This window comes from Myotis nattereri, assembly GCF_964212035.1.
Source record: "Myotis nattereri genome assembly, chromosome: 1".
NCBI lineage: Eukaryota > Metazoa > Chordata > Mammalia > Chiroptera > Vespertilionidae > Myotis > Myotis nattereri.
Window position 1 is genome coordinate 128,812,795 of NC_138075.1, and position 16,140 is coordinate 128,828,934.

At 43.6% G+C, this 16,140-nt stretch overlaps 1 protein-coding gene across 3 annotated transcripts in view; it reads left to right on the forward strand.

Moving 5' to 3' along the window:
- The window catches only part of FRMD4A (FERM domain containing 4A), a 605,434-nt gene extending 590,962 nt beyond the window's left edge, over positions 1 to 14,472 (forward strand). For all 3 annotated transcript variants that reach the window (XM_081096657.1, XM_081096658.1, XM_081096659.1), the window contains one exon: positions 13,417 to 14,472. In XM_081096657.1, coding sequence (XP_080952783.1) covers positions 13,417 to 13,519 — 103 coding nt within the window. In that variant the 3' untranslated portion in view covers positions 13,520 to 14,472. The remainder of the gene's footprint in view (positions 1 to 13,416) is intronic.
- The last annotated feature ends 1,668 nt before the right edge of the window (positions 14,473 to 16,140 follow it).

Consider the following 16,140-nt stretch of genomic DNA (forward strand, 5'->3'; position numbering starts at 1 on the left):
ATGATGAGTGTTCTTCATTACTAGGAACCTGCTTCCTTTCCAGAGAAGGCCCATGAACTGCTGTTCCTTCTACCCCTCTCCTTTCCATCGCTGTCCTTTAGATGGGGAATTATCTCTACTCCCTTGTAAAGCTGGCCCATGGCCCCAGGAATGTGGGGAATGTCACAAGTCCAACTGCACTGCTTTGGTCAGAATTCCAGAGAGCATGTGACTTAAGTTCCGGTTATACCAGGACAACTTCAGAATGCCAGGCACCAAGGAGGAAGGGGAGAAAGAGACCGGTGTGAGCACCCTAGGCTGCCTCTGGTCCCATGTTTTACCTGCTTCTCAGGATGCTCACTGTCTTGGTATCAGGATGCATCTTAAGAAAAAGACAGGAGGCTCAGATCCCATCTCTGTCCTGGCCAACCACTTAATCAACACACAAAGGGCATCAGGTACCTTGAGACCTTTAAGAAGTGGCACATAGCAAAATAACCCAAAATTCAGCTCTCCTTATAGCTTCCAGCATAGACCGACATCATAATCTCGGGGATATGTTCTGATCTGCTGCAGAGTCTGAGGGGTACACATAGATTGCTATGCTCACAGTTCCTGCCTCTTCTGTTGCTCCTAAGACATCACCGCTAAATGGATGTTATATACTATCAATGTCTGTTGGTTAAAAAAGTAAAGGGTCTCTTTATCTAGCTCTATTCAGTTTCTCATTTCCTAGAGCATCGGTGGGGGTGTCTGGGAAAATCTGACAGCTGTCTGTGAGTTGAATCATCAGGAAACAACAGGACCAGAATCGGCTACACTGACCACATTTCTGACTCTCATGCTTGGCAGCCATTTTTGTTCCTGCAAATTTATCTGTAGTAATTTAAAACCAGGCTTTATGGGTCCTTAGCATTTAACAGAAGGTAGGAGAGCTAATGTTTATTAAGTGCTTGCTTTGTACTCAAAGGTTGGAAGCGTCTTCTAACATATATGAACTCATATAATTCTCACTGCAGCCTCACTCGGGAAGCATCACATCTTTTCGTTTTATAGATGAGGCTAAGAGAAAATAAGTGCTTTGCCCAAAGTCACAATGGCTGGTTGGAGCTGACACTCCAGCCCTGTGCTCTGTGAGCCATAAGCCCTGTCTCTTTCCATTAGGCCAGTGGTCCTTAAAGTGCAGTCCCCAGACCAGCAGCATGACTGTCGCCTGGGATCTTGTTAGAAGTGCGGGTTCTCAGGCCCACCCATGGCCTACTGAGTCAAAAAATGTGCGGGGGGGGGTGGGGGGGTGGGAGGGGGGTCTGGAAGTCTATGTTTTAACAAAGCCTCCAGCAGGGATTCTGATGCCCACTCAAATTTCTTGTATCCACTCCCACTTCTTGGTCCGTCTTTGGAGCAGCACCTTCCCCTCTGTCACTATTACAGATCATGAAAACACTCCCTTATTCACCATCCACACTCCAGCTCTAGCTTGTGTGGTCTGGCAGCTGCTAGGCCTAGGACCCTGGAGTCTCTCCAAGATTAATTCATAAAAAAATGACATCTTCTGTATCTATGGTACCTCCACTGGTAAATCATCTCACCTAAATAAGGAATTTCAGATTCCAGGCTCTTTCTCTGGATCCCCAGATTTTCTCCATCATATCCAATTTTACCTGACCCAAATGTATTTATTTAAGTGACAGCAGCTCTGAAATTTATAAGCACCCCTCAGATGCACACACAATGAGCTGGTTAAAAAAGTAAAGGGTCTCTTTATCTAGCTCTATTCAGTTTCTCATTTCCTGGGTTTCACTGCACATAGCTAGTGAGGACTCAAGACAAATTGGAAACAAAAAGGTATTTTGGTTCTTGAAGTAAACGCTTTCATCAGATTGAGTTGAATTATCATTAATAACTATTTTCTGTGATGTGACAAGAAAATGAGAAATGGGTAAAAAGTGCCAAAGCCTGCCTTCCTACCAAAACTATAGAGAGGTCTTTTGACTCGCTCATGGGGGTTGAAAGTTCTGTGTGACTTATTTGTCACTAACACTGGGCGTGTAGTCAACCATTCTTTCCAATGTATCAATGAGCTACAAATCATGTCTGTGTCGGTTCCTCTCTTTAACATGACCTCTCTTCTCTTCCTCCTCTGCTTTCCTTTGTTCAGAGAAGCAACAGAACACTCGCCCATTATGGACGGGTCTGAGTCTCCAACTCACCAAAGTACTGATGAGTAGAGGTATTGTAAGGGAATGTTTTGTTCTTACAGCCCTTTCCCCCTTCACTGCTTTGGAGTGTGTGATCTCAGATGTGTTGCATATGTGTTGCCCTTGCCCATATCATAATCCCCAGAAGGAAACATCTGCATGGTGTGGAAGCCATTGTTTTATGTTGATTTCTAGATACATGTGGAACTATATGTTTATATGTATATTTTTATATCAGATGTTAGGTGTTCTTATGTGACTTCCCAGAAAAGACCCCAGAGTGTGTTTTAGACCTTCCCAGGCTCTATGTACATGCAGATTCTTGTAGACCCTTGTACTGGTTTAGTAGCCTCTGTCCATGGAAAGAACAGCATCATGCAATTTAAGCTTCAAAGCACAAAGGGCAGACTTCGTTAGCAGAAGCATCGGAAAATCTCCTATGCGATCCTCCCAGCATTCTTAAGCGGCAGTGCGTAGTCTACCGAATGCTGTAGTGTTCCGCTTTCCCAAATGTGGTCCATAGAACAGCATCTCCATCATCTTGGAGCTGGTTAGAAAGCTAAACTCCTGGGCCTACAATTTGAATCTGCATTTTAAACAAGATCCTTGGGCGAATCAAATGTACTGCTACAGTGGGCATCAAAACAGTAGCACCTGGTCTGGGTCCTGTCCTTGGGCCAGCAGAATCTAACTCGGAGATGAGACATTGAAATTAAGTAGCATTTCAAGGGTTAACAAAAAAGATGAGGATACTATTCAGAAGTGGATAAATTTATTCATTGAAAAAAATTGAACCATCTCTATATTCTAGGAACCATGCTAGAGACCAGAGTTCTAAGAGTTCAAGTTCAAATCAACAGTTTGAAAACCTATCAGGATTTTCTATACAAGGGGAGTAAGAAACATGCAGCATTTATGTATAAAGTGATCTGAGACTTTAGGTGGAGGCCTAGAGGCTTTTCCAAGGGCAAAAACACAGATGCAGAAACAAGCAGGGTGTTTGGGAAACAGCAGAGAGTCTTGTTTGCTGTAGAGAAAGAGCTGGACTTTAGCCTGAAGAATAGGGCAGGACAAGATCCTGAGCAAATTAGGAGAGAGACACAGAACAGTTTTTACTGTGAGTCCCCTGAGTTGGAAGATGAGGGATTAGGAAACAGGGGCTTAGCCTTTAAGAGGAAGATGGTGTGAAACAAAATTTGACTGAGCAAATTTAAAAGACTTATTTGCTTTACTTACTGGTTCATGAATCAGATAGCATTCAACCTAGCAGATAGAAAGGAGATGTGTGGAATCTAATGAACAAACTGAACTAACAAGCAAAGTAGAAACAAACTCATAGATAGACAGCAGGCAGACAGCTCTAGTGAGGGGAACTAGGGGGATTGAGCAAAAAAAAAAAAAGAAAGAACTCATGGACAGGGAGGGATAACAGTTTGGTAATCAGGAGTGGAGGTGGAAGAGGGTATGAGGGGATAGATGGTGATGGGGCAAAAAAGAAAGGAGCTCTGAGGAGCTGTACCAGATGGAAGACTTTTATAGGCAGAAGGCAGCAGGAACAAGGCAGCGGCATGAGGTGAAAAGGCAGGTCGGGTATTGTAGAATCATTTTCCTTTGGGGATGGTAGGGATCTGTCAGGCGGGTTACCTCACTAGTGCTGACCAGGCCATTCCTGATTGACAGGCTTCAGGTTGCACTTATGGGAAAGCCCAAACTGTAGTTAAGTCTCAGTTTGGTGGTAAGCAATTCCATTTGGGGCCACTGTCTTGTTTTTATTAATTTCCCCCCTTTGATTGGACTTGCAGCCTAGCTGAGAGATGTGATCAAAATTTGAGGCATTAGCTTCCAGTCTGGAGATCTCTCGATTTTTTGCCCAGTCTCTCTATGGCATTCGCTGGTCACGACATCAGGTTCACATGCTTTCAGGTGGTCCTTCTCTTTCTTTCTTTTCTGACATTCTGTTCTTAGGGGGATCATTTGCTTGATGGTTAGTGGCTGTGACTATGCATTAAAGCTTTTGAGAGAACACACACCAGGGGGAACTACTATGATTATTATAAACAGGATAATTCCCAATGTCGGGAGTGCACTTTGGACCCATGGTCCCCAAGACCCAAACCAATCAAAATCAAGTAGGTCAAGAAAGGCCCTGTTGAAGGAGTCACTTTAAGCCAACTGGCTTGTCTCAACTTCCCCAAAGTATCAATCCAGGTACAGCAAGTGGTGTTGGTCATAGCATAGTCTGTGGGTCAGGACTTTAAAAGGTGACAACCATGCAGACCAGTAAAATTTAAGGGTCTGTAGACTGCAAAGGTGTTTTATTTAGTCTGACGCCCTTGCCTTATGTCCCTTTCTTTGGATACAAAGCTCCTGGGATCTGGAGTTGTTAACCAGAAAGAAAGAAATGGATCCCCAGGGCTAGGGACTCTGACACAATAGAGAAGGCTAAATTTTCCCCAGAGAAACTGATGCATTGAAAATCAGGGAGAAGTTTGGGATGGGCAGAACTATAGAATTACTAGCATCGCGGCAAATCCAGCAGTTGTTTGGAGGCTAAATTACCAACTTTTGCAGTGGTCTGAGATACATGAACAATAGCTTTCCAGGCCTGAGCAAGATACAAGTAGACAAAAGAGTCATGAAGACCCTCATGTGTAAGAAGCAGGAAAAAATGGTCAGAGGTGGAAGGAGGAATGGAAAGAAACATTCTTTATCTGACATCTTGGGAGGGGGGAAGTAGTCTACTCTGATGTTGGCTACCTTTTTCCTAGTCAGTTTGATGGTGAGGTCTCCAGCTTTTGCACAGGACCAGAAGTCAGGTGGAGCCTTCTTCAGGTGTGAAGTATGCACCCATGATTCGGCACCGCCTGATTTGCCCACGGTGCCAGTGGTCAAGAGTTCCTGGTACGCCCATTGCTAAAGATCTGACGAGAGCTCATTGTAATGGAATTGACAGGGAAATTTGGTTATTTCTGTGATATACAACATCTTAAGATAATAAGTGGAATTATGACTCATAATACCAGGATATATAAGATTTCTAGGAATGTCATACAATTTCTAGGGTGCACTGATTAGAATTCTAACCCTTAGAATCCTTAATTCCTGGTGAACACTAAGAAGTAAGAAATTGTGAACTGTTTGCTATACTAGCATTCTGTGTATTGGAAAACTTATAATTACATTTCATAATTTCTAGAAGAACATTCTCCCTCACAGTAAATGTTTCAGTGTGGCACGAACCATGTTGACTGATAGACCTGGCATTATAGACAGAGATGCAGGAAAGCCAACTCTAGGAAGGATTCTCATCCTTCACCAGCTACTGCCAGTTTTCCCAGGACCCACTCTGCAGGTTCCAGAGCAAGTGGGGTTTAAAGAAGAGAATGTAACCTTGGTATCTACCAGGAATTTGGCAAGGTTTTCCACTGATTTAATTTTAGTTTTTCCTCAGCTGTTTTAAGGGAATAACTGGTAGCAGTTTATTGGAAAATCCCTAAGAGCCTCTTCAACCTTGGGAGTGGCCTGTATAGGGGCATCTGTAAGGCCACTGACTTGGCAGACTTTTGTTCAGGTCTTGCAGTCTCTTTATAGTGGGAAGGCGGTTCAGAGAGAGGACTGAGAGGACTCAGGTAAAGGAGGATGGAGGGGAGTAGTAGGAATCATGTCAGTCCTATAGTCTTTTGTTGTAGGTGCCACTGTGTGTTTAATTTTTTATTAGCCTTTTGCAGTGAATCAGTAAATGAAGTTATTTTGGAATCTTGGCACCTCTTGGAGGTTTTAGCATGCCAGTTAAAATAGGCACCCCATTCTGTTTTATTTGGGAGCCCTGGCTTTCAAGTACACATTTTAAATGAATGCTCTAGTCTAATTGTAACACTGCCCGTAATGGCTGTCATTCTATATAAGGAGGCAAATTGAGGCAAGCTCAAATGATCAGAAATTGTGTTTATTCAGGAATAGCAAAGGAATTGCAATTCTGGAAATGCATGATATATTCAGCTACAGGTGAGTCCATTGAGGGTTTGGGGCAGGCTGTATTTATGGGCAAGGTGGAGTCCAGCCAGAGTCTAAACAGAAGTTTACTGGCTCCAGGTTAGAGATTCTTGGTGGATATTCAGTTGTTGGGAGATAAGTTTCTGTCATCTGTTCATCAGGCATTTACAGGAAATTGGTCTCTCAGCTCTTAAGTCCTGTTTTTCTGAAGGCACATGTGTGACATTGTCCATTTCCTATCCTCCAGTTCCATTTTAGATAGAAATGCTCTCACATTTCCCCTCTTGATCAAGATATTTTGCAGAAAGTATCACTGATGAACATATTACTTAGGTGTTGCTTTCTTTCTTCCTCTTGTACCTTTTTCTTGATCAAAGACATTGTTAGATGGAGAACATGTCCCTCGGTGCAGAAGAGGATCAGCCCCAGGTGTGTAGTACCATAGAAGAGGGAAATGGCAAGTGGATTTCAGTAGCCTCATTGGGACAACAAGAAATGTCAACAACCAAACTGTAAATTTGGGCCAGGGTAGCTGAGTCAGGGTAACAAGGAAGACCAGACATGGGCATGAATAGATTTGGTGGTTGGAGATTGGCTGGTGTCTTCTGCTGATTTGAGAAGGGCTATAAATTCCTCTAAGATTAGATTAAGTTTCCTGTATGAGCCTGTGTTGACTATCTTCATTTTTTTCCATAACATAAGTGACTCCATTTTAGTTTGGGTCTACATTTCCACTTTTTGATTAAGTCCCTATTAGGGGGTATTGATCACTCATATATTGCTAGGTGTTTCTTCTGCATGGACTTCATCCATTTTGTTTATTTTCCTTTACCATGCCATGACTAGACATCTTCCTCAGGGTGAGAGAAGCTTTCAGGGTTGGTAACAACTAAAAGACCACATTTGAGCAACTTCTCATAGTGGATCAAAGTGGAGGTCAAGGCAGAGAGATTTTGTCTAGGGTATAGGTGTTAGATATCAGTTTGAAACACTGGACAAATCTATCAAGTTTTCTACTTTTTACAAAGATTAGATAGACAACAACTGAATACTTCAAAAATTAAAATACAAAATAAAATGACAAATAGGATAGAGAGACCAAATTGTAACCCATGAGCCAAATCCTATTGGTAACCAGATGAATAAGTCAAAATTCCAAGATAAATCAGGTTGAGCTTGACCTCAGGTTTCTCAGAAGTATTGATCCAAGTACAATGGTGTTGACTACATATGTGTCCTTGTTCAGTTAAGAGGTACTTAAGGCTGTCCAATTGTCAAGGATAACTTTAGTTAGAGAGTCTTGGAATTTTTGTTGGGCGGCTAAGGCCTTTGTTGGTAGAGTCAGCAATGTTCCCATGGGTTTAAAGGGTTTCTGATCATAGCCTCATTTGTACTTGCTTCTAACCAGGCAAGTAGGGATCTGCCAAAAGAAGTAAATGCTGAATGCCTCCTGGTAAGTCCTATATAACTTGATGATAATTCAGGAGAGTTGACTAGCGAAGTGTCTCAGTTTGGTTGTAGACAGTTAGGAGTGCAATACATACCCTAAGTAAGAGACATTTGCCAGTTATGTGCCAGCCATCTACGCACAGGCATTCATAGGCCCAAGGAGCAAAACCACCACAGACAAAAATAAATCCCTACTAGACACAAACCCACTCCTGCTAAAATGGCATTGTTAATGATTCATCTGCATGGTTTGTTGCATTTGCACATTCAAGGCAGGAATAGGTTAGGGTTTTGATGCATCTGGGAAATAAATCTCCTAGCCTGAAATAAAAAAATTGTTCTAAATTCCTTGCAAAGGTGGATGCTGCTGGTAAGATTTTGTCATCATTGGAGCAGATGTGATATAGATAGATAATCACAAGAACTTGGGGGTTGCAAGTGTGTTACGGTTTCATGGGTACTTGTGTCTAACTGAGAAAGTACAGTTATAATCAGAAAAAGGAAAAGAAAGGCACTGGGAGCCTGGCTGCAAAAGCATACTGTGCAGCTGACAGGAAGGGAATTAGGGTATTGGTTATGGTGGCATTAGGGATAGAAAATAAACTGGTTACAGGAATGACCAGGGTCTCTACCACCATGGGAGATAGGAAGTTTTAGGTGGCAAATCCAGCAGCCTAGAAAGTTACCATGCTTGGCAATCACCTGGGAGATACAGGCAAGGGCATTTTATATATGGACAAGATCAAGGGAAAATGGTAGAAAAAACAGAAAAGTAGAATAGTCTGATTAATTTCTCCCCTCGTGACTTTTGTAGAGGAAAACAGTGTTGGAAGTAAGCTTTAAGTTCTGCTGGCCTGGTCCATGTTTGGGATAGCTGTCTACATCCAGTGTTGTCTGCTGCTGGCTGCATGGAGATCTTGAGTTTGAGATCATCACTGACTTTGCTGGTCCATTCAGGTCCTGTGACTCTTTTTTTTTTTTAAATATATTTTATTGATTTTTTATAGAGAGGAAGGGAGAGAGATAGAGAGCTAGAAACATCGATGAGAGAGAAACATCGATCAGCTGCCTCCTGCACACCCCCCACTGGGGATGTGCCCGCAACCCAGGTACATGCCCTTGACCTGAATCGAACCCGGGACCCTTCAGTCCGCAGGCCGACGCTCTATCCACTGAGCCAAACCGGTTTCGGCGGTCCTGTGACTCTTAAATAGGGACAGATGCCTTCACGTTTAGCTGCACAGGAACTGGTGAGCAGTACCAGGAAAGGTCTTTCCAACAAAGGAAGAGAAGTCCTTTAAGTTTATGTCTTTTTCAGTAGACATATTCTCTAGGACAGCGGTCACCACCCAGTGGTCTGTGAGTTCCGAAAGGTTGGCGACTGCTGCTCTAGGAAGTAGGTCATGAGAGGAATCAGAGGCCAGGCTGCATTCTTGTTCAGCATAGGCTTCTTTAACTTTTGAGCGATGTTATTGGAAACAGAAAATCGGGAGCTAGCGATATTTTAATAGATCACATTGGGCAATGTGATGGTCAGGGTATGGGGAATGAGGCAGCTGTCTGGGTCTGCAGGTTACTATTTCACAGGGAGCAAGCTTATGTTTTTCAAAAATTAAGGAAGGACCCTTAGATTCTCTAGAACAGTGACAGCACCTTGGTCCAGGGAATTCCCAAGGCTCACAACATTTTCATAATTGGGTTTTAATGATGCCACATTCAGCCTTTTTGCTAGTCCTGAAGACTGAGGGCGATATGGGCAATGCAGCCTCTGTGGAGCAGAGAAGGGGCTCCCCAGAGTTCTTGGATTGCCTGGCCGGGAAAATGAGTTCTCAGGTCACTGTGCAAAGCAGTAGGGGCTCCCCAGGGAGGGATGATGTTTTCAAGTAATTTCTTTGCTACAAAAAAAAGCAACTGGGAAAAGCTTCTACCCAGTGAGAAACATACAGACCATGACCAGCTCGTGGTCATGTTTGTTCACTTGTTTTTAACAATTGTGTTTAGATTAATCAAGAAAATTTCTCAAGATATTAAACAGTGAACCAAATCATGTTATTTTCCTTGCTGACAAATTGTGTAACAGAGATAACCAAACTTATTTGACCAGGATATAAGTTGTATTTCTGCATTATAGTACAGCTGGTAGCTCTGAATACATACCTATTTTAATTGAACCAACACACTTAAACTAGCTTTTATTTACTAAATATTTATCCTAGATTACATAAACTTTGAAAAACATCTGGGTTAAGTTTCTATATTTCTGAGCATTTAGAATACTTAATTTGATAAGTGCTTATTTTCCTTTAAGCCAGTTAAATAGAGCTTATTTACAAACTAATTTTGGTAATGCTACCCAGAAATAGAAAAACATTACCTATTTGCAATATATATACATAAACATACAACAGAAATTTTAATTTTTAAATTTTGGTCTTGAGACAATTATGATAATACAAAAGTCACTAGTTTATAGAAAAAACAGATGGCCAAAAATAAGGTTTCTGGCAGAATCTTAAAGATTCCATTTCTTTAGTTAAGCATTGGTCTCTCAGAGCCAAATTAAGACCTCAATGCCTGAACACGAAGTTGGCAGGTGATCCAGTGTCAGTCTAGCCTGTTCCATGACCACCGTATCCTCGTATGAGTCTTGGAGTTAGTTGGGAAGCCCTCTAACAGCTTTAAGTGCTCAACTTGTGCCCATCAGTTTTGCGGCTTTGGCTTCTGAGATTCCCATTAACCATAGGACTATTACTCCTTTACCCCACGTGCACATTGACAGAAACCGCCAGTAGCCAGAGAGATGGTACTGCGGACTGGCCAAGAGAAAGCCTTGGGTGTGCACCAGCAGCAGCTCCCAAAGTAAAACTGCAGCCTGAACCAGTGTGAACTGCGGACTAAGCAAGGGCTAGTGATTGGTGCTCTGTTAGAGCTTCTTGTCAGTCCAGACTAACCCATTAGGCCTGTACTGGGAAGCCAATTAGACTGATAACTCAACGCAAAGAGAGCTGAACTCAGGACCCAGAGGAACTTACCCATGGCCCTCGCAAATGGGGTAAAAGAGAACTCAAAAGGTTCACTGGACCAGAGCCTGTGTTTCTCGTCCTTGAAGCTGTGAGATACCTCCTTTGGGTTCCACCACTCCCATCAGACTGTTAAAAAAAACACACCAAAATTCAACTGAGTAAATTTTTTAGACCTTTTGGCTTTATTCATTTAAGTTACACCCAATTCTTGAGGAATCAAAAACTGTACTTGCCTTCCAAATCTAGTCTTTACAAGAGTAGAAATGCAGCACTCAAAGCAATTCAGAGCCCACCTATCCTTGTTACCAATCCCCAAACCTCCCCTATTCATCTCAGAAGGCTGACAGATACTGTAAAAGATGTGGATTCAGAAAACAGTTTTTCCAGTGCCTTTGAGATATAAATGTTCTACTTGGTCTTCTCCAGAAGTTCTCATCTGGGCTATTTCTTTTAAATGTAAACTTAAGGGAAGAAATTCTTATCAGAAGGGAAAAAAAAGATGGGGATGGCTATTTGGAATTTAGGCAAATAAAAAATCTTAAGTGTCTTCTCCACAAATATTAATGAAAAGTTTTAACCTTAATTTATTACAACTTCCAGAAACATGGCTTGGATCCAACTCTTCTTTGATAAACTAGTGAGGTATGGCTCATGACTCGGGGCAGAGGAGGAGCCAGGACTTGCTAGTTCTCTTTCCATCTCCATGTCCACTTCCTGCTCCTGTAACTGCATTCTTAGGAGGAAACTGACATCTTCATGGTGTGAAAGCTGCTTGGCCTTGCAGCTTTCAACCTGTGAACCAGTGACTGTGGCTGGAGGACTCTTCATTGGGCCACCTGAGTCACTTACCCACCCTAGGGTGAGGGTATGGGGTGACACCTGCTGGAGAGCGCCACCAGGACCACATAAAGGTACAGAGGGACTCCACCAGGGCGCCAGCCTCCTCCCTCACCCCAAGGAACAGCCAATGTCCACTATGGGGTCCAACCACCTTTTGCCACAAGAATTTTCTCAATTCGCAGGCACAATGGCACAAGTCTGTTTTGTCAGGGCAAAGAGGAATTTTGCAGGGAGGCTGTAATGGAGTCAGGCATGGACCATGCAAATGCTTCATTTCTTTAGTTAAGATATCCATGGCTAGGACCTAATTAAGAGACTTTCTTACTTTGCTTCTGAAGCCACATTTAAACAGCATTAACCGGGGTTCCTGGCACAAGACTCTCATTAAGACAGTATACCCACAGCACGCTTATAGATGCCTTGGGATTTCCCAGCTTTCATGGTTTTTTTTAAAAGATAGATGAGAAACATTTACAAAATCCAGAATGTCTTCATCTATTTGTTCCTAAAGAAGTCAGCAAATCAAACAGAAAAGTGGCGATGACTGATCATTCTCAATCATAAACTGGTTCTTGAGGCCATGTTTAAGATGCTCTTTAAACTTGCTTTTCTTTGAACCACATTGGATTGGGGGCTCTTCCTGTCACCCATCCCAACCCTAACCCTAGCACTAGGTATGGGGAGATCAGCAGCAGAGGAGAGAATCTTCTAACATTTATGGAAAGTCCGATGGTGTTTCTAAAGAGATCTTCCAACTCCCTCACTGGCATATGCTCCTGGGAGGTCAAACTTGAAAATCCAGCCTTAACAAGACACAGACCTACTAACTCACAGTCACAGCCCAATGTCCTTCACAGGAACATTCTTTCCAAAACTGAAGGCTGTGGTCAAAGGCCTAGAGGCTTCATCCCTTCAGGATTCAGCACAAATGAAATCACACTATGAGTAAAAGCAAAAAACACAAAAATGAGCACAGAAGACACTCCAGGCTACATCACAGCTGTAGGACAGAGCACCAGGTTAGCCACGCCAACATCTGGGACTGTGGCCCAGAAGGCAGGGCCTACGGGCAAACTCGAGCTCATTCCCACCTTCACCCAGATGATGTCTGACCTTTATCTTACCCTGAAAGAGCTAGTTTAGGGTCACTAGAGAGGGGCCCTTTTTCCTGAACATGATCCCCAGTGGTGATTACCGGCTTCAACATACGTAGACGTAGCTCTGTGATCGCTTCTTGATATGTGAAAATTCATTCTACTCAACCTACATAGTGCTGCCTACCTGAAAGCCTTTAAAAGTCTCTTGTTTTCTATATACTTTCCTAGATATTTTCAATATACCTTTTTTCTAATCACAAAACATGTTATTTAAAATAGTAGGCATGGCTAAACATTTTTAAAAACTCAGTTTAAAATATGACTCCAGTTTCACTATGGGGAAATCTAATATTTTAAATGCTCTCCTAGGACAATAAAACCTGGTTAGCCCTTGGGGCCCAGGGAGGACTACCCAACACAGCTGTTCCGTGGGAAAGGAAACCTGAGAAACCCAGCCGCAGGGGGTCTCGCCTTGCTGCACAGGGGGTCACGTGGGGTCTCTGAGAGCCCCCATACCTAGCACACCCAGTGCACCGCAGACCAATTAAACCAGCACCTCTGGGGTGAAGCCAAGAACTGAGGTTTTTGAGATTTCCCGGGTGACTCCAGCATGCAGGCCAACTGCTTGAGTAAGCGTTAGCTCCACTATCCTCCTCCACAGATGTCGAGTGTTAGGTCCCCTTTATGTCTACTCAGCACTGCGTCAGGCCTAGCTCCTTGTGGACAGGGCAGACTACTGCTCAGTATGAAACCCTACAAAATCAGCATGCGCTTGTGAAGGCAGGCTGGTAAACGCCACTCCCCACTCACCGTCTGCTCTCTTTGGATTCCCTGCAGGAGCTACAGTGACAGCTGTTTCCTGGATTCCCCCCTGTATCCAGAACTAGCTGACGTCCAGTGGTACGGCCAGGAGAAAGCCAAGCCGGGGACCCTCGTGTGAACCAGCCGGCCTCAATCTGACCGCCTCAACGCCATTCTGAGATCACCTCACTGCCTCTCATTTGCCTTACCCAGACACACCGTCACCCTGCACCAGCTTTGGCCCTCAGCACTTTTTCCTCCTGTCTCCGCATCCCCTCACAACTCAAAAACCTGACTGAGGAGACATTATGGAAGGTTCCGGTCCCACTGTGTGTCCCCTGGCTCTCTTGCCTACAGAGAGCCAGGCACCTGTCCTTAATGGTACCTTGATGGCTTCCCCCTGCCATGACAGCCCCCAGGCCAGGAACCATCAGGGAAGCTGGCTGGCCTCGAATTCCTGTGGACAAGTGTTACAGAGGACAGGGAAGGAGATACTGCCGGTGGCCCAGAAAGTCTGCTAAGCTGTGGCCAGCCTGCCGCCAGGAGGCACCAGCCAGGCACTTCAGGAACAGGCCGCCTGGTGGGAAGGTTCTGAACACCTGAAATATTCCTTGGGCAGTGGCTCTTGGGGGAGCGGGGAGGAATGAAACAGGACGCTCAACACATCAGAGATGTATCAGAGGATCACAATCAGTTCTATGCTGCCAAAGATTTAAAAAATTAAAACACAAAAAATGAGAGGGGCCAAGAGGAAGACATTCTTTGTGTAACAAAATCTCTTTCAAATTCTAAACTGCTACAACACCCAAGTCCAAGTCAACCATTTGTAAACTGTTTCCCCTCTTTATGCCTCTCCCTAACGTCCACCTTCTCTCTCGGGAGAGCCTGGAAAACTCAGTGATGTGATGCGAAAGTCAGATCTCCGTGAGTCTGGACGCTGAGGACAGACCTGTGGGGAGCAGCGGAGTGTGCTATCAGCCCTGGTCGGTGCCCAAGCCCAGGACACAGCTGCTTTCCTTTTGGGATTTGTAGGAAACATAAGGTGATGATGCCAAAAGAGGTTCTCTCTCATTAAAACAACCAGTAAAATGATCCTGTTTTTTTTGTTTTGTTTTGTTTTGTTTTGCACAAGGTGTTTCATTATATTTTTTACGGGAAACCAAGGGAAAAGCACATTGCAGTTCATTCAAGTGGTTAGCTGTTGTGGCTCATTTTATGTTTGTTAGCACTTGTGTGACAAAGAGCTCAGCTCCAACTTCAGTTACCAATGTGTCTCTTATTCAAAAACCCAACTATGTCCTTAGGTAGAAAGATTTTACTCATGTGTCTACTAAGGCAGAGCAGGGTTGATAAAAATATCAGCTCCCAGGGGGCCCACATGCCTACAACAGCGTCAGCCACCTGATGTAGCACATTTGTCTGCAGGTACCAAAAGAAGAAAGAAGAGCAAAAAACGGTGTGGGAGCTGCACGTTTACATGTGCTTTGAGCTATGCTTAAAACACAACTGGAAAGCCATCAATCTTCAAAGGCCTCAAAACTACTTTTATAATAATAACAAGTGCACACTCTTAGTTGGGTATTCAAAATGGCACAAACACGGTCTCCACAGAGGTGGTATGCTGTGCTTATTGGCACAAGTGGGGGGGGGGGCGGGGGGATATTTTTTCCTCACTTGTAATGACTTACCGGAAAGGCATTGGGGCAGCCAGAGACAGGAGCCAGGGTGGGAGTAGTTTTGTGGGAGAACAGGACTGAAGTTGGCTTTAGCAAAAAAGAAAAATCTTTGTTCTTTATGTATATGTAATCCAAGAATAACAATAGACTCCACCAGACCAGGAGGGTATGGATGGACATGAAACAAAATAACCTGGTGCACCCTCTGCTGCAGTGGGCAAAGCATGTGGATTCACAGCCGCTGGGCCATCCGGATGATTCAGGGCCTGGTCTGCGAGGCCCTGTGCACGGCTAGGTTGGTGATAGCAGCTAGCGGAAGGGATTACTATTCACAGAACACTTTAGGGGTAAACCCTGTAGGATACATAAAACTGGTTATAATGTTGAAATGATTCTGGGGATTGATGGGGGGGGGGGTGTATATTTTCGTTGCCCTTATTCTGATGGTCAAAGCTACAAAGAGCAGATAGATTTTTTCCCCTCCCCACTTGGAAACATTATACATCAGGCCATTTTTTTCTCCCAAAACTGATTCATGAATAATCAAACTGGACTATGTACAACAGGAGCATTCAGTCAAAAGGGAAATAGAAAAGGTGACAAGGGTCTATAACATGTACAGTAATGGAGCATCAAGTCTGAAGTCAGTCGGGTCAAGCTTTTAGCCCAGTTGGGTTACAGGGAATGAGAGATGAAAATTCTTTCTAAACACCTGGGTTCTGGATTCTGGGGGCAGAAAGAAATGGAGCAGGAGAGGGATTGTAATTCAGACCAACATCACAATAGTCTGGTAGTAAAGACAGAGATTAAGTAAAACAGGTTTTACTGTTTAGCTGCGTTCAGTTACTACGAAGTGTACATAAAGTATTAGTCCTTTGAGACTGACATGATTAATGAATGATCAATGTGGTGGGAAACAATGGAGTTACTGTACACAAGCACTTGCAAGCTCTTTATAGATCCCTATTTCTTTAAAACAAAAGATGGACCATAAAGCCTGGTCTGATATAAAGCCCCATTGGATACTGTGGACATGTATAAGAAACTACCTGTTTAGCCAGAAGACTGGTGAAAACACCTATAT